The sequence below is a fragment of the Lutra lutra genome, chromosome 5 (genome assembly GCF_902655055.1).
Source record: "Lutra lutra chromosome 5, mLutLut1.2, whole genome shotgun sequence".
Taxonomy (NCBI): domain Eukaryota; kingdom Metazoa; phylum Chordata; class Mammalia; order Carnivora; family Mustelidae; genus Lutra; species Lutra lutra.
Window position 1 is genome coordinate 29,804,363 of NC_062282.1, and position 24,145 is coordinate 29,828,507.

General features: G+C 37.8%; 1 protein-coding gene across 5 annotated transcripts in view; it reads right to left on the reverse strand.

Annotated features, from left to right (window-relative positions):
* The window catches only part of CPLANE1 (ciliogenesis and planar polarity effector complex subunit 1), a 146,528-nt gene that overhangs the window by 87,631 nt on the left and 34,752 nt on the right, over positions 1–24,145 (reverse strand). For all 5 annotated transcript variants that reach the window (XR_007127438.1, XM_047729906.1, XM_047729904.1 and 2 more), the window contains exons 16-24: positions 22,221–22,394; positions 15,008–15,236; positions 13,733–13,872; positions 8,815–9,032; positions 6,050–6,214; positions 1,804–1,942; positions 1,010–1,119; positions 696–854; positions 469–577 (exon numbers count right to left, since the gene is read on the reverse strand). Coding sequence is in view for 4 of the 5 variants with exons in the window: in XM_047729906.1 (XP_047585862.1) it covers positions 469–577; positions 696–854; positions 1,010–1,119; positions 1,804–1,942; positions 6,050–6,214; positions 8,815–9,032; positions 13,733–13,872; positions 15,008–15,236; positions 22,221–22,394 (1,443 nt within the window). In the remaining variant the exon portion in view is untranslated. The remainder of the gene's footprint in view (positions 1–468; positions 578–695; positions 855–1,009; positions 1,120–1,803; positions 1,943–6,049; positions 6,215–8,814; positions 9,033–13,732; positions 13,873–15,007; positions 15,237–22,220; positions 22,395–24,145) is intronic.

The window sequence follows — 24,145 nt, forward strand, 5'->3', positions numbered from 1 at the left end:
AGAGGGCGCTGTAAAGGGAGAAAGAGAGAATCTTAAGTGGGGTCCATGCCCAGCAAGGTGGGACTCAATTTCATAATCCTAACATCACGACCTAAGACAAAATCAAGAGTTTGGCGCTTAACTGACTGAGTTACCCAGGCATCCCTTAATCTTTTAATACACATTCGCAAAGTAGGTATTAGTATACCCATTTTACAAATAAGGAAATGAGACCCATAGAGACTGAGCAACCTTGCCTACAGTCACACAGTTATTAATTGACAGAGCCATGACAGGAAGTCAGCTTTGTCTGGTTCCGAAGCAAAACTGGCGCTTCAGTGATGGAGGAGTGCTTATTTCTGCCTTCTCATACTATCTTCAAAGAAAGAAGAAATGCATAAAAATATAAGCACTAGAAATCACGTGCTTTCAAAAGAAAACAAGAATCTTCCGTAATTCATCAGATACGTAAGAAATGACAAATACTACCTTTTACAACACAGTGTCTGAGTCTCTGCTGAAGAGAGTGATATTTTTCTCTTAAAGGAACCCTTATGTCCTCAGGATTGGGAAATGCTCTCACAAAAATTTCAGCTACCTTCAAAAAAATTTAGAAAATGAGTTTTATGAGCAACATCATTCTTAATTAAAGTAAAGCAAAAATCCTTTGAAATCTCTGATTTTCATTTAGTTTGTTTTCACTACATTCACATTACCTTTCTGATTGGTGGCAATTCTCCAATAAGGCTCAAAATTAGATCCTGAATAAGTTCTTCGATATTAGCAAATCGAGAGAAGGGCAGCATTCTGTATGCCCACTCCACTGCACTGAGACAGTGCTCAACCATACAGGAATCAAACTCCACTTCAAGGTCCTAAAAGGATATTGAGAAATACATTTCCTTTTCAATTTAGATGGACAGAGCAGGAGTTCAAAAGAAAGACTTTTATAAGCAGTAAAATCTTCTATCAAGCAATAACTTCTCAAATAATATTTGTTCATTTTCCTTATTCTTGTTCAAGTAAATACCTTTTTTCCCTCCACATTTTCTCTTGCTTTCTGATACTGCCTGCAACTATAAGATAACTTATCACGAATATGTAGCATCCAACACAAAGCACAAAGTTCTCTGAAGCAACCTAAATCAGGAATACAAATATGAAAAACTGGATGAGTATGCACATTCATATAATAGCAACTTCACCACTGCTCATTTTCTTTCCAAAATAAATGTCTTTATTTTGTTGATTATAAAAGAAACATATGTTCATTGCCAACACCTTATATGAAAGTCATGAAAATCCTTTCAGAACTTTTATGTACATTATTCTAGAATATTTCATGCATGGGCAGTTGCATAAAAATATTGAAAACATTTTTGGAGTAAATAACTTACTCTATTTACTAGTAGTTTACTTGCTTTAAGCTTCATAGCCTATTGTAGATAATGTTCAAAACCAATACACACAGCTGTACTTAATACTGGATAGTTAATCTGGAAAATTCCTTATGATAGGCAACTAAGTTTAAAATTTTTCAATACTAGAAACATACTTTCCACTATTGGACAATTTTTTAACTAAAAGCAATAAAAGTACACAAAGATATATATAATCATACTATGTATGCTGGGCTGAAACTAGGTCTTCTTTTCACTTAATGTATCCTGGATATCTTTCCTTGGTGGTAATATACACATACTGTCTTTTCATTGCCAATATAGTATTCCGTTGTACAGAAACTTCCTCAAATCAATTGTATATATTATATCATTATTAATATTTAGGCCTAATTTCTAAGCAAACAGTTCATTTTGAACAAACCTATTGCTTTAATGGAAACTTCATCAAGCTTGTGGTCTCCAGCCGCTCCAGGTCGAAAGAATGCTACCCCTTTTTTACAGTAATTAAGTAATGACTGAGGGAAAGGACTCAATGAAGGAAGGGACCCTTTCATTCGAATCTGAAAGAATGACAGAATATGTTAATTATCAGTCATCTGAATCTATTTCTAAGGAAGGTATAATGGAACAAACAAGGCAAGTAAGATAAACCATATAGAATGGAAAACACCCCATGGTTCCTATACTATGTAAGAAAATACCCCTGACATGAGCTGTACTTTCAGAAACTTAGCTCACAAATTTAATTCAAGAAATTCACTAGACTACGGATGCCTGGGTGGCTCAGTTGGTTCAGCATCTGCCTTTAACTCAGGTCATGATCCCGGAGTCCTGGGATTGAGTCCAGCATCAGGCTCCTTGCTCAGCAGGTTCTTGCTTCTCCCTCTGAATACCACTCCCCTTGCTTGTTTACTCTCTGATAAATAAATGAATAAATAAAATCTTAAAAAAAAAAAAAGAAATTCATTAGGCTAGGTCATAAAAGAGAAAAGAAGGTTTCAATCAATTTTTTTTCATCACTCAGTTTTGCCTATATAGAAAGAATTTAATGCTATTTGTCCTGACTTTCCCCAAAAGCATAATAAAGGGAAAAAAAGATATTTAAGCATCTCTCCTCCAAAATAAAACTATGTGCAGTATCTAAAAATAAATATGACAAAAGTTATATCTACCTATATAACTTTCAAAAAACTTAAGTGAAAGAATTAAAGTCACCATTTGGCAACTCCTAATAAAGAAATGACTCCAGCAAGGATAATCAGTAAATGTTCAATTAGGTAAAAAGTTGCTGGCCTGATGGAGAATGTGAGTGGGTAAAACACAACCTGAACTCATGAATCCATTTCACTGTCACTAAAGTGAGATAAAAAGTCCTATGTGTCACATGATATGTAGCAACAGGGAAGTATACCACACCATTTATGAGGACCCATTTCTAAGAAAATGTGAACCTGATCAAGCCTCTGTACCTCAATGAGTGTAGAGTAACTACTAACGGGGAAATAAAAGGAAAGAGGAATAAGTTAATTGACACCAAATAGATAAACTATCAAACACATGCACAATACAGTACAGGACAAATTACTATGTTTCTCTACAAATCAAGGAGAGAAAAGAAATTAAAGGAAACTGCTATAGAATAAAAGAAAAGGAATCTAAGAGACATAAACCTGAAAATGAAAGGATGAGCAGCAGGTTTCTAACCTGCTTTCTCCCTCTTCTATTCACTTCCATAAAGAGACAATCTCATCAAATCCCCTTATAATCATGCTAATAACAGACATATTGTCAAACAAATGCACAGTATTTACTAGATATACAGAGCCTAGCTAGGTTGGTTATTATAAATAAACATAGAATGCATGGATTTATGCAGTAAATTGTGTGGAAATGTCACACAAGCTCTATAATTAAAGGAGATGTTCAGTAACTGATACTCTCTTGTGTCATGATGTTAAACAGAGGTCAGATCACATTCTCCCACAGCAAGAAAAACCTTGGTAGCAACATATGCAATTGCAAGCTTCACCTAAGTCTTTTAGTTATATCCTTGAAATCATTGGTATAAAGTTTGATCCTGGATAAGTCTGTTGATTCTTATGAGTCAGACTTGATAATATAGTCCTTCCTATAAGCTCATAACCAAACATGGGTGAACTTTGGTTGGACTTTAATTCTAAAAACCTACTATTAAAAAGACATTTTCGGGGCACCTGGGTGGCTCAGTGGGTTAAGCCTCTGCCTTCGGCTCAGGTCATGATCCCAGGGTCCTGGGATCAAGCCCCACATCGGGCTCTCTGCTCACTGGAGAGCCTGCTTCCTCCTCTATCTCTGCCTGCCTCTCTGCCTACTTGTGATCTCTGTCTGTCAAATAAATAAATAAAATATTTGAAAAAAAAAAGACATTTTCAAAATCAGGGAAATTTTATTATGGACCAGGTATTAGACATTAATAAGTAAATATTGTTAACTTTGGTATAATAGTATGGTGGTTTTGGGGCACCTGGGTGGCTCAGTGGGTTAAATCCTTTGCCTTTGGCTCGGGTCGTGATCCCAGGATCCTGGGATCCAGCCCCGCGTTGGGCTCTCTGCTCAGCGGGGAGCCTGCTTCCCTTCCTCTCTCTCTGCCTGCCTCTCTGCCTACTTGTGATCTCTGTCTGCCAAATAAATAAATAAAATCTTTAAAAAAAAAAAAAAAAGTATGGTGGTTTTAAAATATGTCCAGAACTTCTTTAAAACTCATCCCTTCAAAGGTAGAGCCTAATTTCCCTCACCTAGAGTGTAGATCATACTAAGTAACTAGTTTCTAATTAGCAGAATATGAAGTGGTTGTACTGATTTCTGGGATTAAATCACAAAGGCATTGTAGCTTCCACCTTGCTGTCTTTTGGATCACTTGCTCAGGAGAAGCCTCCTGCTAACAACCAGCACAAACTTCTTAGCCATGTGCATGAGCTATCTTGTAATCCGATCTCTGCTTCCTGTCAAGCATTCAGATTCCTGCAGCCAACAGTCCGTATTTTGTTATGCAACTTTATGAGAAATGTGACTTTTTGCTTTCATGAGTAAAGACCCTATAATTTTGGTAGCAACAAGCATTCCAGCATTCCAACCAATTAGAAAACATCAATTTACTACAACCAAATTTGTAATTAAATTATATGCCCAATAAAGTCTGAATGAAGGAGGTAGAGAACACAGCAGTACAGGGAATCACTTATAAATTGTACAAATTTCTGTAAGAATGGATCTCCACATTTTTGGCACCTCTCCCAACATCAGTAAATTCATGGGCTAACAATAAAACTATCAGAGAAATTTGAGGAATAGTGAATTAGAGGGAATTTATGTGTCATTTCTGTATATAGACCAAGGGTTGACAACAGGCCTAAAGATAAGCTGCAAGTCACACATGGCACTGGGCAATCAGAGTAGCAATGACTACACACACAAAGGCTCTAATCTATGGCCTGCTAGTCCTAGGAGGCATGTCTTCAACTATGTCACAAAAGTCTTAACACAGTCTTAACGCTAGCTAAATTAGTTAAAGCTAGATTAAGTGAGATTACTGTCAGGATTTGTACATCAGATCAAACTTCTATGCGAATCTAATTTCCAAATTTACTGTAGAAAACTGTTTACTTAAACAATTTTTTTTAAAGATTTTATTAATTTATTTGACAGAGAGAGAGAGCACAAGTAGGCAGAGAGAAAGGCAGAGAAGGTGGGGGTGGGGGAGCAGGCTCCCCACTGAGCAGAGAGCCCAATGCGCAGCTGATCCCAGGACCCTGAGGATCATGACCTGAGCCGAAGGCAGAGGCTTAACCCACTGAGCCAGTCAGGCGCCCCTTAAACATTTTTTAAAAAATGAAGTCTCCTATAAAAAACAGACTCAGTAGATCTTATTAAACTATTAAACTTATTAAACTATTAAAATCAGTCTTTCAATAACACAGGAAAACTCTTTGCCCTACCTAGTAAACATGCTTTGAAAATAACTTTGGGATGACAAGATACAGAAAGGGTACAATTTCATGTTATATTCTATGATAGCTGTAAGCAAATTTTACAAACCTTTCTTTCTAAAAAAAAATGTCAAATTTTCAATAACAACTTGGTAACTTCTCAAAGTCTCTCTAAAGGTTCTACTAAGAAAAGTTGTAGACTCTTGTTTTTAAATAGAATCAAGAGTTGGGACACCTGGGTGGTTCAGTCAGGTCCAACTCTTGATCTCAGCTGATGTCTTGATCTGAGGGTCATGAGTTCAAGCCCCATGTTGGCTCCACACTGGGCATAGAGCCTACTTAAAACCAAAAACATTTAAATATAATCAGGGGCCAAATTAAAGATATTTGGCACTAATATTTATTTCCACATTTCACAGAGACAGACAACAGGCCTATAAAGGGCTTGCATCTGGATAAGGGACATGTGAGCAAATATCCGGTCTGGCCGCTGATCAGGTAAAGATGCAGCTATGGCTCAGCTGAAGTCAGTGTAGAAGAGGATGACAGCCTTGCTTATTATAAGCAAACCTGAAATCTATGCCTTTATAGGGTAGGATTCCTTGGAAAATTGTCATAATCGTAGGTATTTGTAAATATGAATAAATATTAGTGATTTAAATAGTTTAACATAGCACATAAATGACTAAGACGTTTCCAGACCTTCTGCATGACTTTTCTTGCCCATCTCAACTGCAAGATGTACCACTGTGCCACAGGAAAAGAACACCGAGCTGCCCGGAAAAGCAAGAGGACCCGTTGGAGAATTCCAGACACCTTCTGGCGGTTCTCTTTCTCAGCTTTTAAAAGAAGATCATCACCATCTTCCTGAAGAAAATAAAACCAATGATTTTAGTAGCTAGTAATATGAAAATTTTAAGGGGTAAAGTGAAAATAAATACAGTGTTTCTCAAACTAAAATGTTCCTGGAGATTTATAAGGGAAATTTTGAGGGATGGCCTCAGGTTTCAACTATAGCTATTGCTAGTGTCAAGGAAATATTTCTCTCATCTCAAACGTAAAGGGCTAAACTGACCTTAAACCCAAGACTTCCCCTACAGCAGTTAAAGCCCTCCACTCCTGACTCCAATGGTACTAATGGACTGCCAAACAGAACCTTACATTCTCCCCAGCCAAGAGTGAATCTCAGTACCCTGAGGGAGAGAAATAATGGGGGAGAAATAATTCTATTGTTTTTCTTTCTCCACCTCCCTCTCCCTCTGGACATAGACAAGGTATCCTTAAAAGCTGTTGGGAGGGCACCTCGGTGGCTCAGTGGGTTAAGCCACTGCCTTCAGCTCAGGTCATGATCTCAGGGTCCTGGGATCGAGTCCCACGTCTGGCTCTCTCCTCAGCAGGGAGCCTGCTTCCCTTCCTCTCTCTCTGCCTGCCTCTCTGCCTACTTGTGATCTCTCTCTGTCAAATAAATAAATAAAATCTTTAAAAAAAAATAAAAATAAAAATAAAAGCTGTTGGGAGCCACCCTGCTCCCACAAAGGGAACCAGCCTTAAGCTGAAGCTAACACTTTAGAAAACAAACCAGAGAGGAAGAGCTCAAATCTATGTTAACATAACTGAGTCAGAAGACTACCCTATTACTGGGCTTTTGAATTAGGCCAGCCATTTTGGACCAAGTTTTCTATTATTTCCAACCTAAAGAATTCTAATTGATACAGAGTGATATTTAGGAGAAATCCTACCACTCAGGATTATTTTATTAAAAAGTAATAAAATGAATCAGTACTAAGGATCGCAACCACTCGAACTAGAATCAGTGTAGCACATTCCAAAAATACCTTAAATACTATTCTTTTTTTTTTAAATTTTTTTATTTTTTCAGCATAACAGTATTCATTATTTTTGCACCACACCCAGTGCTCCATGCAAACTGTGCCCTCTACAATACCCACCACCTGGTGCCCCCAACCTCCCACCCCCCACCCCTTCAAAATTCTCAGATCGTTTTTCAGAGTCCATAGTCTCTCATGGTTCACCTCCCCTTCCAATTTCCCTCAACTCCCTTCTCCTCTCCATCTCCCCTTGTCCTCCATGCTATTAAATACTATTCTTTTTTTTTTTTTTAAAGATTTTATTTATTTATTTGACAGAGAGAAATCACAAGTAGGCAGAGAGGCAGGCAGAGAGAGAGGAGGAAGCAGGCTCCCTGCTGAGCAGAAAGCCCGATGTGGGGCTCGAACCCAGGACCTGGGATCATGACCTGAGCCGAAGGCAGCGGCTTAACCCACTGAGCCACCCAGGCGCCCCTTAAATACTATTCTTAATTTCTAAACTTATTGAATTATTTCTACTGAAAACTCAGAATGTGAGATGTGACAAAAAAGATGAATTACTAAGAAATATGATGGACAATTTACTCCTTCCACGTATAACATATTACATTTGAAATATCAGTAAATGAAATATTTTAAACCGGGGCGCCTGGGTGGCTCAGTGGGTTAAGCCGCTGCCTTCGGCTCAGGTCATGATCCCAGGTCCTGGGTTCGAGCCCCACATCGGGCTTTCTGCTCGGCGGGGAGCCTGCTTCCTCCTCTCTCTCTGCCTGCCTCTCTGCTTACTTGTGATTTCTCTCTGTCAAATAAATAAATAAAATCTTTAAAAAAAAAAAAAAAAAAAAAGAAATATTTTAAACCTATTGAAACATAACTATAACAAATAAGAATAGAATAAAAACTCTTAAGAAAAAAGCAGAGAAGTTGCTCATACTAAAACAGTAAGTAGTGAAGAAACAATACTAGAATCACTTCAAAATATTAATCAGTGTAAAAAATAATTTAAATATAAATAATTTGCACTAATACTTTAAATCTTAAAGCCAGCTAATTCTGATATCATGAGACCAGAGAAAAAGTTCCTGAGAGGAACACCGTATTGCTATTTATGACAGACTATCAACTGAAGAGTTCAGGAGAAAAAAATGACCTACCAAAGAAAAAAACACAGTAAGTCTTTCAAAAGAGGCAAAGACAATGAGGTGAATAAAAGACTGAAACAATGTATGGCTTCTAAATTCTGACATTCAATATGTGTTATCCTAAACAAATGTCTATTTTTTAAAAATCTGGATAAAGAGAACTCTTTCTTGATTTTGTTTTATTATTGCAATAATTTTAACATTTATTGACTGCTTACTACGTGTCCTAGGCCCTAAGGTAAAAGCTTTTACAGGATATCTCATTTAATCCTCACAATAATGCTATTACAGTTACTATACTCATCAGCATTTTACAGATAAGGAAACTTAAACAGTTTAGTACATTGCTTAAGATTATACAATTAATAAACAGCAAAACTGGGATTTGAAAGTTTGTCTTCAGAGCTTGCATTCTTATCTTGATAATTATTATGAAGTTGATTATTTTAAAATTTAGACAAAATCAATTTTAAATTAATTAAAAGATTAAGCTTACTTCACTAAGAACAGCTGGCTGAGGACAATACAATGGAGGAGCTGGAAGATACAAGCCAACTGGCACTAAGCCCCACAGTCTCCTACTGAAGTCTTTGGCGGAGTTTACCAGAAGCTGAAATGTCTCAGACAAAACATCTGCATCAGCCATAACTGCTGCTTTCAGTACTTCCTGCACTGAACCAAATAGCAGATTTACATCTTCTTCTTCAATGGGATCTGCCAAATACAAAATTAGTAAGAAAGTTAAGATTTATACTATGCTGATCCTATTTTGTAGTGTAAAATTTCCTATTTGAAAAAGCAGATCATCAAAAGTGAACATACTGGTTGACATGCAAAATAAGCCAACTTCTAGCCAGAAATTTAGTAACTATTCTGCTACTTCATTCATTCATTCATTCATTCATTTATGGAGAGATTGAGCATGGGTCAAGGACAGGATGAAGAAAGAGAGAGGATATCTTCTTTTTTTTTTTTAAGATTCTATTTTTATTTATTTGACAGACAAAGATCACAAGTAGGCAGAGAGGCAGGCAGAGAGAGAGGAGGAAGCAGGTTCCCCGCCGAGCAGAGAGCCCGATGTGGGGCTTGATCCCAGGACCATGGGATCATGACCTGAGCCGAAGGCAGAGGCTTCAACCCACTGAGCCACCCAGGTGCCCCAAGAGAGAGAATATCTTAAGCAGGCTCCATACCCAGAGCAGAGCCCAATACAGGGCTTGATCTAATGATCCTGAGATCATGACCTGAGCTGACAGACTAAGCTTAACCAAATGAGCCACCCAGGTGTCCCTACCACAGTATATTTTAAATAAAAGTTAGTAAAAATGATTTATGTCATGCAGCTAAAAAAAAATTAAAAAAAAAAAAAAAGAAAAGCAAAAAGATACAAAACATTCCCACCAACAGTGTAAGAGGGTTTCCCTTTCTCCACATCCTCACCAATGTTTGTTGTTTCCTGTCTTGTTAATTTTAGTCATTCCAACTGATGTGAGGTGGTATCTCATTGTGATTTTGATTTATATTTCCGTGGCAAGTGATGTGGAGCATTTTTTTCATATGTCTGTTGGCCATTTTATGTCTTCTTTGGAGAAGTGTCTGTTCATGTCTTCTGCTCATTTCTTGACTGGTTTGTTTTTTGGATGTTGAGTTTCAAACAGACTGAGGGTGGCAGGAGGGGAGGTGGGAGGGGATGGGGTAACAGGGTGATGGGGATTAAGGAGGGCATGTGAAATGATGAGCTCTGGGTGTTATATGCAACTAATGAATCACTGAACATTACATCAAAAACTAATGATGTGGGGAGCCTGGGTGGCTCAGTGGGTTAAAGCCTCTGCCTTCAGCTCAGGTCATGATCCCAGGGTCCTGGGATCAAGCTCCGCATCAGGCTCTCTGCTCAGCAGGGAAACTGCTTCCCCCCCCGCCCTTCTCTGCCGGCCTCTCTGCCTACTTGTGATCTCTCTCTCTAATAAATAAATAAAATCTTAAAAGAAAAAAAAAACTAATGATGTATTATATGTTGGCTAATTGAATTTAAATAAATTTTTTTTAAAAAGACAAAAAAACAGTCCTACATTTAGTTCAACTATATAAATACGTATATAAATGTGGATATGTCCCAAAAGGTAAAGTGCAAGGAGATGTAGATGATAGAACTAGAGATTTAGGGACTTTTATATTATGAAATATTTAAAGCATGCTTTAAGATATAGAATATAATATGAAAACACTCATGCATTGATTTTTCATTCTTGTCTGATATTAGCATTGTTGATATATTTAATATTTTTAAAAAATAAAATGTTTCACGGGGCACCTGGGTGGCTCAGTGGGTTGAAGCCTCTGCCTTCAGCTCGGGTCATGGTCCCAGGGTCCTGGGATCAAGCCCCGCATTGGGCTCTCTGCTCACTGGGGGGCCCACTTCCTCCTCTCTCTCTCTCTGACTGCCTCTCTGCCTACTTGTGATCTCTGTCAAATAAATAAATAATTAAAAAAATTTTAAAAAATGTTTCAGATATAACTGAAATTTCTGCACCAATCATATTCCACTCACTCTCTCCAGAGAGTGTGGTATGGGTATAAAGGAAATCTTATTATACACAAGCTATGTCCTATACACCTAGAGAGTTCAAATTCATCTTCCACTTCACTAACCATCTGCTGAGTTTGCTCTTAAATCAGTTTAAAAGGTATAATTTACATATGTTAAAATTCATCCTTTTTAAGTATATAGTTCAATGAGTTTTGACAAATTTATGCAGCCTTGTAAGAATAATGCCATCTCAGAGGACATGAACAGACATTTCTGCAAAGAAGACATCCAGATGGCCAACAGACACATGAAAAAGTGCTCCATATCACTCGGCATCAGAGAAATACAAATCAAAACCACCATGAGATATCACCTCACACCAGTCAGAATGGCTAAAATTAACAAGTCAGGAAATGACAGATGCTGGCGAGGATGCAGAGAAAGGGGAACCCTCCTACACTGTTGGTGGGAATGCAAGCTGGTGCAACCACTCTGGAAAACAGCATGGAGGTTCCTCAAAATGTTGAAAATAGAACTACCCTATGACCCAGCAATTGCACTGCTGGGTATTTACCCTAAAGATACAAACGTAGTGATCCGAAGGGGCACGTGCACCCGAATGTTTATAGCAGCAATGTCTACAATAGCCAAACTATGGAAAAAACCTAGATGTCCATCTACAGATGAATGGATAAAGAAGATGTGGTATATATACACAATGGAATACTATGCAGCCATCAAAAGAAATGAAATCTTGCCATTTGCGACGACGTGGATGGAACTAGAGGGTATCATGCTTAGCGAAATAAGTCAATTGGAGAAAGACAACTATCATATGATCTCCCTGATATGAGGGAGAGGAGATGCAACATGGGGGGTCGAGGGGGTAGGAGAAGAGTAAATGAAACAAGATGGGATTGGGAGGGAGACAAACCATAAGTGACTCTTAATCTCACAAAACAAACTGAGGGTTGATGGGGGGAAGGGGTTGGGAGGGGGGGGTGGGGTTATGGATATTGGGGAGGGTATGTGCTATGGTGAGTGCTGTGAAGTGTGTAAACCTGGCGATTCGCAGACCTGTACCCCTGGGGATAAAAATATATGTTTATAGATTAAAAAAAAAAAAAAAAAAAAGGCAAAAAAAGAATAATGCCATCACCCCCAAAATGTTCTTCTGATGGCAACCACTGATCTGTTTCTTGTCCTTACACTGTTTTTTCTTTTTTTTTAAGATTTATTTATTTGAGAGGGAGAGTGAGGATGGGGGGAAGGGCAGAGGGAGAGAATTCTTCAAGCGACTCCACGCTGAGCCCTATACCCGAAATGGGGCTCAATCCCACAAACCATGAGATATGACCTGAGCAGAGACCAAGAGTTAAGACACTCAATTAACTGAGCCACCATGGTGCCCCCTTATAGTGTTACTTTTAATAAAATATCACATAAATGGAATCAAACAATATGTAATCTTTGTTTCTGACTTCTTTCATTCCTTACAATGGTTCTGCAATTCATCCACGTTGTTGCATGTTATCAGTAGTTTGCTCCTCTTCATTCCTGATTATTCTTTTGTACAGATACAATGAAATTTGTTTATCCATTCACAAGTTGACAGGCACTGGAGTTGTTTCAAGTTTTTGGCAATTATGAAAAAGCTGCTGTGAACATTTGTATTCAGGTCTTTTTGTGGTTCTATGTTTTTATCATGCTTAAATATCTAGGAGTAGCATCCACTGAGTTTCTATTTCCTCTTTCTTTCTGACTCCTGGAAATTTTCCCCACTTTCTCTATATATTAGCCTTAAAACATCTATTTTTATGTTTTATCTAGAAACACATTTTATCTATCTATTTATTGTGGGAAAGTTTTGCAGATTATTTAAAACAACATATTGCCAGAACTATAAATTCAGACTAAGACTTTTTTAGTCCTTTTTTTCAAAACCAACTTTCATGCAGTTACATTATCTTTTTGTTTATTTAAAAAAATATTGACAGAGGTGCCAGAGTGGCTCAGTCAGTTGAGTCTCTGTCTGCCTCCAGCTTGGGTCATGTCCCAGGGTCCTGAGATCAAACCCTGAGTTGGGCTCCCTGCTCAGTGGGGAGCCTACTTCCTCTCTCTGCCTCTGCTGCTCTCTTGATCTCTCTCTCTAATAAATAAAATAAAATCTTTAAAAATAAATATTTAAAAATAAATTTAAAAATATTGACAGAAAACTAGCAAAGAAGTTTTTAGTCAGATTTCCAAGTATTATGAGTTCTTTCTGGAAAGAGGAGTTATAATTAGTAAGATCTAAGAATCTAGAGTTAGAAATCTCACCGCTTAATAGAGACATGCACTAACAAAATCAAAGGGTCCTACAGTAGTCATTAAGCATACATCTTTAAATACCTGACTTCATTATTTTTCATCTAAATTTCTCCATTTATAAAACACACAAATTTTATAAGGCTCCTGGATAAATCTATGAAATATATGTGATATTACATTATTTTTAATTTTGTCATGCCACTCTGAACTTTTCAAACTAAAAACAAAACCAACCCTGTGATTTATGCACTCAGCAAGACTTAAACTAAATACTCTCCTGTGTGCGAAATTCTACAGCTATGACTACAAGAGAAAATAACCCAAATGGAGCAAAATATAACTGGTAAAAAGATATGTACAGGAAATCAGAGTCTCATTCAGTTACTTACCATCATTTTTTGAGCCGGCTTAAGTTTTTAATGCTCCCATGATTAGGAATAAATAGCAAACTTTTATCTTTGATAAGCTTACTGCAAAGTTTAATATATTTGTGGATATTAACAAGCTTTTTAAAATATCATAAGGTTTATATTAATTAAGCTGATACATTGTCGGACAAAAGTAGGTAACATACCTGTAAACTGTTTGTGTCTTGAGCCCATTTCATTTTTTGCTTCGGAAGAGGCTGGCCGACCTAAAAAACACTGCAGTTTTTCCTGGAAAATCTGTGCTGGAGTCAAATTTATAGGTAAATTCAGACACTTTTTGTTGGACCTGAAATCATATCAAGTTAAGAGAAATGAATCCAAACTTTGAAAAAAAGGAAATATTAACACACTAAGAACTAAACATGAAATTTTAAGGAACAGTGAAATTCATTTTCTTTATTCATCCTCTATTTTAAAAAGAAATAATTAGGGGGAAATAAGAAATAATTGAGGAAATATTACACTAAGAAAATTTTTAAGGCTCTCCATGATTATGATACTAATACATCATCCCATCATTATTTCCCATTGCTACCCTACAGTCTACTCTATCCAAACTGTACCAAACTTGTCTTTAGCCATATGCCTTTGCTCATGTTTGGAATGTTCTCCCTCCCTACAGCTACTCCATTTGTCAAGATCCTGTCTTCCCTTTAATGCCTATCTCAAATGATATCTCCTACATAAAATATTTCCTGTCCTATACCCATTTCATAATATTGCTCTCTCCACTGCATCACTGGCACTTTTTTTACCACACTATCTAAATTATAATAATGTTTTGTCCTAATTTCACTATTAAACTATAAATGTTTTAAGCATGAAGACTATGTGCCATCTGTGTTTATGTCTACTAAAATATCTGGCAGAGAGCCTGGTATAGAAAGGTTACGTATAAATAAATATATGTTGAATTACTGAACTGAAAAATATCAAAGATACAGAAATACCATAATGTTCAAAGAAGTTAAAATACATATATTAGATTGATTAGCTTAAAATTTAAATCCTACTTAAGATAGACAAACTCTCCCATTGACTAAGACTTTTGAGGGAATTACTAACAAATGTGCTAAATAAAAGTGGTTTTTTTAAAGTTTTAATACAAGAAAGCTGCGAAGCTGTCCAACATGCTAGCCCCTAGCTTCATATTTACTATTTAAATTTAAATTAGACTGAAAACTCAGTTCCTTGGTCTTACTAGCCACATTTCAAGTGCTCAATAACTACATATGACTAATAGCTATCATATTGGACTGCACACATAGAACATTTCCATCACCGAAAACAATTTTATTGGACACCGCTGGACTAAGGATTCCACAAAATGTGCAAATGCCAGCAATGAGAGAAATAAAAAGTTAAATGTCACTATGATACTATTTCTTAACCTAAGTTTGCCTACCTAAGTTTGTACATACCTTATGAAATTGCTATCATATTTACAGAACAGTTGGAAGGCCACACCAATGGAAACAGATGTCTTCCAGTCTCCAAGTTTATGTGCCAGCCACACAGCCTCTGGAACTAGGCCACCAATAAGTAATAATTCAAAGGCATATTCAACTGTCCACACATCAGAAAGATTCTGATCTCTTACAACACTGGCCACCTTAGAGTGTTGTAAAGGAATAAGTCGAAGGGCGTATTCTATGAGTAAATAAAAGAAAATAGATATTATAATTAATCAGAACTCACTTCTCCTCACATAGTTACTTCTCTCTCTCTCTCTCTTTTTAAGATTTTATTTTTAAGTAACCTCTATACTGAATGTGGGGTTGAAACTTATAAACTCAAGATTAAGAGTCACATGCTTCACTGACTGAGCCAGCCAGGAGTCCCTATCTGTTTAGTTAGCCTTTTTTACACAGAATCACAAGAAAGATGGCTTAAGATAGGGATGCCTCAGTGCCTCAGTCAGTTAAACATCTAACTGTGGCTCAGGTCATGATTTCACTGTCCTGGGATTGAGCCCCACGTGGAGCCTTCAGAAGGGAGTCTGTGTCTCACCTCTCTCTCCCTCTCCCCTTGCCTCTCTTCCTGCTCATGCTTTCTCTCTCTCAAATAAATAAATAGAATCTTTTCTTTGTCTTTTTTTTAAGATTTTATTTATTTATTTGATAGAGAGAGAGTGAGAGAGCACAGCAGTGGGAGGAGCAGAGGGAGAGAGAGAAGCAGGCTCCCCGCCTGAGCAGGAAGCCCGACATGGGGGTCCGATCCCAGGACTCCCAGATTATGATCTGAGTGGAAGGCAGATGCTTAACTGACTGAGCCAGCCAGGTGCCCTAAATAAAATCTTATAAAAAATGGTTTAAAATGGGGGCACCTGAGTGGTGCCATCGGATGAGTGTCCAACTCTTGGTTTCAGCTCAGGTCATGATCTCAGGTTCATGAGATCCAGCCCCACCTTGGGTTCAGCACTTAGTGCAGAGGAGGCTTAGGATTCTGTCTTCCTCTCCCTCTGCCCCTCCCCCCGCTCATACTCTCTCCCTCTCTCTAAATAAATAAATAAAATATTTTTTTTAAAGTGGTTTAAATAATACTTAACATACTCTAGGTTTTGTTTTTAACACTGAAGAAAATGCCTCATTAGTGGATCATGAAGTAAATGCCAGCATTCTTAAAAAATGAAACAGAACCAAGTAGATACAGAAAGAGACAGCATTGAGTACATTACATAAAACAAATATAAATAAAGTTTAATGAAAACTTGATGTCAGATAATAAAAACATACTTATACACACTAAAGTATACTGGGCCACAGTGTACATTTTATTACTGTGGGCTAACTGAAATACATCTCTATTTCTCCCACTAGAAACTGGGAGACCAGAGATGCATTTTACATGAATCTGTATTTCTCATAGCACCATGCAATAAATAACTAATTTAAGGTAAAACTCAAGCACTAAGTGTTCAATATATTAGTGTTTATAAAAAGGTAGAAAAGAGTGATTTTCAATAATCCTAAATGGACTAAATGGACAAGATTTCAGTCTGGCCTGGGATTAAATACAAAGGATGTTATCCTTCTCCCTAGCCTTTCATACCTTTCCCTAATTAAAGTAACATGAGTAAGCAACTTGGAAATATGATGACTGAACTGTTATTTTATACACTATGGAGTATTATGCCTCCATCAGAAAGGATGAATACCCAACTTTTGTAGCAACATGGATGGGACTGGAAGAGATTATGCTGAGTGAAATAAGTCAAGCAGAGAGAGTCAATTGTCATATGGTTTCACTTATTTGTGGAGCATAACAAATAGCATGGAGGACAAAGGGAGATGGAGAGGAGAAGGGAGTTGAGGGAAATTGGAACGGGAGGTGAACCATGAGAGACTATGGACTCTGCAAAACAATCTGAGGGTTTTGAAGGGGCGGGGGGTGGGAGGTTGGGGGAGCCAGGTGGTGGGTATTAGAGAGGGCACGGATTGCATGGAGCCCTGGGTGTGGTGCAAAAATAAGGAATACTGTTACGCTGAAAAGAAATAAAAAATTTAAAAAAAAAAAAGGAGAATAAGTATGCATTGGCACCAGCTCAGATTGTCACTTCTAAACTTCTGTGATGTAAATAGGTAAAATGTATGAATTTATGAAGAATTAATGAATTTTATAATTAGAGCAATCAGTTGTATAAAATTTCCTAACAATATGAATTATAATTTAAGAAATTAGAAATAAAATTCAAGTCCCCTTTATTTTTTTTTTTTTAAGATTTTATTTATTTATTTGACAGAGAGAAATCACAAGTAGGCAGAGAGGCAGGCAGAGAGAGAGGAGGAAGCAGGCTCCCCGCCGAGCAGAAAGCCCGATGTGGGGCTCGAACCCAGGACCTGGGATCATGACCTGAGCCGAAGGCAGCGGCTTAACCCACTGAGCCACCCAGGCGCCCCTCAAGTCCCCTTTATTAAAAAAAGATTCTCGGGGCGCCTGGGTGGCTCAGTGGGTTAAAGCCTCTGCCTTCAGCTCAGGTCACAATCTCAGAGTCCTGGGATCGATCCCCACATCGGGCTCTCTGCTTGGAGGGAAGCCTGCTTCCTCCTCCCTCTCTCTCTCTCTCTGCATACTTGTGATCTCTGTCTGTCAAATAAATAAAATCTTTTTTTTTTTAAGATTTTATTTATTTATTTGACAGAGAGAGATCACAAGTAGACGGAGAGGCAGGCAGAGAGAGAGAGAGAGGGAAGCAGGCTTCCTGCTTAACCCACTGAGCCACCCAGGCGCCCAAATAAATAAAATCTTTAAAAAATTAAAAAAAAAAAAAAGAGTCTCAAGAATTCTCAACGAAAAAAAAAATATATATTGCTAACATTCCCAATCACTTCCTCAAAATAAAACTGGCAAATGGGTTTCTGCTCCTTGAAATGATCAGTTTCTCATGTGACCTAGTCTCTTCCCATACCAAACACTAACACTTTAGCCTTCTGACAAACACATTTGGATAGAAACACAAAAATTTGCCATTCAGGGCACCTGGGTGGCTCAGTGGGTTAAGCCTCTGCCTTCGGCTCAGGTCATGATCTCAGGGTCCTGTGATCGAGCCCCGCATCGGGCTCTCTGCTCAGCAGTGAGCCTGCTTCCTCCTCTCTCTGCCTGCCTCTCTGCCTACTTGTGATCTCTCTCTCTCTCTCTCTCTCTGTCAAATAAATAAATAAAATTAAGAAAAAAAATTTGCCATTCACTTGAATGTTTGATTCTGCACAGGCAAATAGCCCAGAGACTGATGAAATTTTTCCTACTTTTTTATTTACTATGAGCAAAGTACCATACTACTAAAAGAATTTGAATGATTTAATTTTCTAAAAATTTTATTGCTTTCATACAACAAACATCATGCCAAATAAGCAACTCAAATCCTCAATACATTCTGCCATTAGTTCTGATTAAAATGATTAACATAAAAACTATTCTAAGTCAAGCCTGCAGATACCTTTTTCAAGATACTAGAAATTAAATACTATATATATCATGTTTCAGGTATTTAACTTTTCAATAATCACAGTCTCAGGCTTAGGAAGAGATCACAAAACTTTCTTTCCTAGCCTCTCCTCTTACTGGGAAGATATGTACACAAGAAATAAAAATGTGTGTCTTTGAGCTTTTATGAATGGTTATGAATATGCCCCAAAACAATTCAATAATTCTATCACCTTTCTTCCTACAATGTGATAAAGATCAATCTTGTTGGGGCTCCTGGGTGGTTCAGTGGGTTAAAGCCTCTGCCTTCAGCTCAGGTCATGATCTCAGGGTCCTGGGATCAAGCCCCGCATCAGGCTCTCTGCTTAGCAGGGAGTCTGCTTCCTCCTCTCTCTCTGCCTGCCTCTCTGCTTACTTGTGATCTATGTCTGTCAAATGAATAAATAAAATCTTAAAAAAAAAAAAAAGATCAATCTTGTCTAGGGATGCAAAGTGATCTGAAAAGACAAAGATCATGGCAAACAACTAAGGTCCTATAAATAATGTAGGATAGGAAAGATAAGAAATCGAGACAAACTTTCAAAGTCAGGATTTGATCTTTTTTTTTTTTTTTAAGAATTTTTAAAGGTTTTTCAAAAAAACAGAGGGAGTACTACCTTTTCTCTTTAGTAAAATAATGTGGATTAAGGACATTTGTTGTCAGAAACATTACTACCAAAAATAGAAAACACAGGTGATAAATACCTAGGGATGTAACAAAAGAGAGCTTAAATATAAAACCACTGCAATGATAATAAATGCAGCTGACCTTGAACAACATGGGTTTGAAATGTGCGGGTCTACTCATACACAATTTCTTTGGATAAATACAGTACAGTAATATAAATGTATTTTCTCTTAGGATTTTCTTTCTTTTTTTTTTTTTTAAGATTTTATTTATTTATTTGACAAACAGAGATCACAAGTAGGCAGGAGCGGGGGAAAGCAGGATCCCTGCTGAGCAGAGAGCCCAATGTGGGGCTCCATCCCAGGAACCTGAGATTATGACCTGAGACCAAGGCAGAGGCTTAATCCACTGAGCCACCCAGGTGCCCCTCTCTTATGATTTTCTTAATATTTTCTTTTTCTAGCTTACTTTATTGCAAGAATACAATAAATAATACATGTGCAAAATACATATGAACTCTTTATCTTATGGGTAAGACATGTGGTCAATAATAGGTTATTGACAGTTTACTTCTGGGGGAGTCAAAAGTTATATGTGAATTTTTGTGCAGTGTGCTGGCACATCTAACTGCTGTATTGTTCATGGGTCAACTGTATTATCAAATGTACAAGGAAATAAGTCATACCATCTGAGTAATATATGTCCTAGGGGAAGGCATAAAAGTGAAAGGAGTGCATACTGTTAGAAAGAAAAGGCAGGGAGCACCAGCTGAATCTGAATTAGGACATGGTAGAAAAGGACAATGGTGGACAGGGACAGGAGAGCAGACAGAGCCTCGTGGAAGTTGAGCACCTGTTTCTATTTGTACTAGCTCCCTAAAACAAGCCATAATCAGATCAGGAGAAACTCTTCTTCCCAGAGAAGCAGGGATCTACTAGAAAAGAAACCATGAAACAAGTTCCCTTCTGATCTTACCTCACAAACATGACTGTCTAGGGAGCAGAACCTCTTGAAGAACCCCAGGTGAGAAGAGAGACTAGAACTACTGCCATAGTGTTGTTCAAGTGGGCATAGGCAGTCCTCTGCTCTTACCCACATCCCGAGACAGTTACAGAAGACTCTGAACATGTAGTTCAAAACCCACTGTTCTGTGATTAAGTTTGCTGACCACTTGTTGCTACCCCTATTAAACTTTTTCTCTTAATATTTATTTATTTGAGGGCGCCTGGGTGGCTCAGTGGGTTAAGCCGCTGCCTTCGGCTCAGGTCATGATCTCAAGGTCCTGGGATCGAGTCCCTCATCAGGCTCTCTGCTCAGCAGGGAGCCTGCTTCCCTCTCTCTCTCTGCCTGCCTCTCTGTCTACTTGTGATCTCTGTCAAATAAATAAAATCTTTAAAATATATATATACATATATATATATTTATTTGAGAGAAAGAGAGAGAGAGCACAGCGGGGAGAGGAAGGGGGAGAGGGAGAAGCAGACTCCCTGCTGAGCAGGGAGCAAGATGCAGGACTCCAGCCCAGGACCCCTCAATTATGACCTGAGCTGAAGGCAGATGCTTAATGGACTGAGCCACCCAGGTACCCCTCTATTAAACTTCTAATTACCTTCCATCTTGTACTATTCTAATATATGTGTATCAGTTCATGCTACTTCCTGATGAAATCCCACTGTACTTAAACTGGAGGTTCCTTCCCCTGGCTCACAACTGGCCCCTGTCTCTGCCTTCATGTCTTATCAGTCTTCACTTCATCCTCTATGCTCCAGCCACACCAGCCTTTCAGTTTCTCAAATGCATCAAGTTTATTCTTGTTCTGGAGCTTTTCCACAAGCTCAGGTTAGAATGCTGTAAGTACTGATATGTCCATGCTGTTAGTACTGATATGTCCATGCTGTTCTTCCTTGTCTGTTAAGAGTTCATCTTAGGGGCGCCTGGGTGGCTCAGTGGGTTAAAGCCGCTGCCTTCGGCTCAGGTCATGATCCCAGGGTCCTGGGATCGAGCCCCGCATCGGGCTCTCTGCTCAGCAGGGAGCCTGCTTCCTTGTCTCTCTCTGCCCTGCCTCTCTGCCCTGCCTCTCTGCCCTGCCTCTCTGCCCTGCCTCTCTGCCGACTTGTGCTCTCTGTCAAATAAATAAATAAAATCTTAAAAAAAAAAAAGTTCATCTTAAATGTCCCCTCCCCCCAAGAGAGCATTTTTCCAAATTCACCATCTGAAATAGCTACTCAGTCATCACGCATTACTCTACTTCAGTTCTCTGCATGCCAATTATCACCACTTGATATATCTTGTTTATGTATTCATTTATTTAACATTCTGTTTCAAGCTACTAGATGTTATTTAATTAGATGTTAATTTAATTAGATGTTATATTTAAATTCCATAAAAGAACAGGCATTTTAACCGTTTTGTTCATGGCAGTCAGAATAAGTCTATTTCATACATCAAAATAAAAGAAATACAAATATCTTCATATTGTTAATCTCATGTGGTGCATGTTAATATATTTCTAGCACCTATAACACTGCTTGTTACACAGCAGACACTTAACAAAATTCATGGAATAAAATGAACATCATAGAAATCTGTGTACATGTTTCTCTCCATGACAGCAGAGCAGTTCTCTATGCACTGATCTGTGGTACATTTTGACATTAATAAAATGATCAAATAGAGCAAAGTAAATGACCTAAAGGAAATTATAAAAGTAAATCATTTAAATAAAATTAAATTCTAAATTAGCATACTCAAAATTTGTTAAATTTTCATTTTTTATATAAATGACAGTCCTTTTACTTTAAAAATGGAAACTTTATAAAAAATACCAATTTGTCTAAAATTTATACTTAAAAATCCATACTCAATAAAAACAAACCTAAGCAATACCTTTCCCAGATTTTATTCATTTATAGGCACTGAGAATCTATATGTCACACACTAAGCTAGAACGGAATTATTTCCATAGAATAATGATCACTATATAAGCTGATTCTAAATACTATGTGAAAAAACAAAGTGAGAATATTATTTGCTTACTGTATTACCTGTTTTAACATGAAGGGGAGGAAGATCATTCACATTGTGAGGTGGCAAAATGTAAAGCAGCTGATTGGCGAAATAGGCGGCCATGAAACGAGCCATGGACTGGATAACCCTCACCGCCACGTCAGGACGAACATTTCTCATTATTCCAAACTCACAGTGAGACTTCTCGGGAACTAAGGAATACAGCAAATGACCAAAGGAGATTATGATCAAACTATCAAAAAGTAATAATATTTAAGTTCCCAAAACTACACAAGAAGAAAATTACAATTAAAAATTGTTTCTGAGGGGCGCCTGGGTGGCTCAGTGGATTAAGCTGCTGCCTTCGGCTCAGGTCATGATCTCAGGGTCCTGGGATCGAGTCCCACATCGGGCTCTCTGCTCAGCAGGGAGTCTGCTTCCTCCTCTCTCTCTCTGCCTGCCTCTCTGCCTACTTGTGATCTCTCTCTCTGTCAAATAAATAAATAAATAAGCTTTAAAAAAAAAATTGTTTCTGAGATGTGCACCCATAACCTGTATGAGCAAATTTATAATAAATCTATACTTCTTGAGGACAATTGAACAAAAATAATTAATTCACAATTATGAGCATATGCACTTCAGAACTACTGATGACTTCAAGTTACCAGTTTTATTTTAAAACATGGAAGGAGAAATACAAAACAATCCAGTCATGATGGACTTGCAAGCTTAGATTCATTCTTTTCCCTTTTCCTCCTTTTTCTAAGGCTTTTTCTTTGATGAAAGGAGACAGAGCTTACTATAAAAATAATCCAAAAAGCACTAGAACAGTGATTCTTTTTTTTTTTTTAAGATTTTATTTGAGAAAGAGTGAGTGAGAGAGAGAGCACAAGTGCAGAGAGGGGGAGAGGGAGAAGCAGACTCCCCTACTGAGCAGGAAGCAGATGCTCTATGCTCTATCCCATGATGCTGGGATAATGACCTGAGCCAAACCAGCCGCTTAACCAACTGAGCCACACAGGGACCTCTCGAATAGTGATCTTAATGCTATTTTCTGTACCATTAGATCTGGGGACTAGGATACGGTCCCTATTTGAGAATCAAAACTTAGTAATATAAACTGGCATTCAGAAATCTGAAAATAGTTAAGCTAGTAAATACAGAAAAATACTAAGTTAACATTAATTTTTATGAAATTCATGGTCCCAGGGCACCTGTTTGGCTCAGCTGGTTAAGCATCCAGTTCTTGATTTAGGTGCAGGTTACCATCTTAGGGCTGTGAGATCAAGCCCCAGGTGGGCTTGCGCTGTGTGTGGAGCCTGCTTAGGATTCCTTCTCTCTCTCCCCTCCCCGCTCGCTTTCCCTCTCCAATTAGTAAATTAATTAAAAAGTAAAATTTATGGCCCTAACAATAGCAAAATACTTCTCTTTCCCAAAAGTCACTTAATAATATTCACAAGAATATTAAGCTCTATATTCATATGAACCACTTCTATCTTGTCATGGTACACCTCAGCAGGTAACACTCTTCCTCTCACAGAGTAGGTACTCAAGATTATAGTTAGTAAGCTTTTTTAAATAAAGGGAATCTTGAAAAAATATGATTAGCCTTTAAGCAGTATTCTTCATCTGGTCAGTTAAAGTCTGGAAAAACAGTATTATTTCTTCACATTGAACTTAAATGGCTCATAGGTATGAATCATTTTCTCCTGTATTAAACTTACTGTAGGAATTATACAAAGGCAAGATTTCCAGTAATTTTAATCATACAAAACTCATTATTATAAACTCAGAAATAAGCTCCTTAAATGGGAAGCAACCTAATTCTAAAAGATGGTCACAGAGTAAAACTGTATCAATTCAGAAGTAAAAAATTTGAAACAGTAATTCTGTATGTGGCACCCTAAGGCAGCGTCTAGTTAAAAACCCTGAATCTCTAAATGAGTTTCCTTGGGATTCCTGG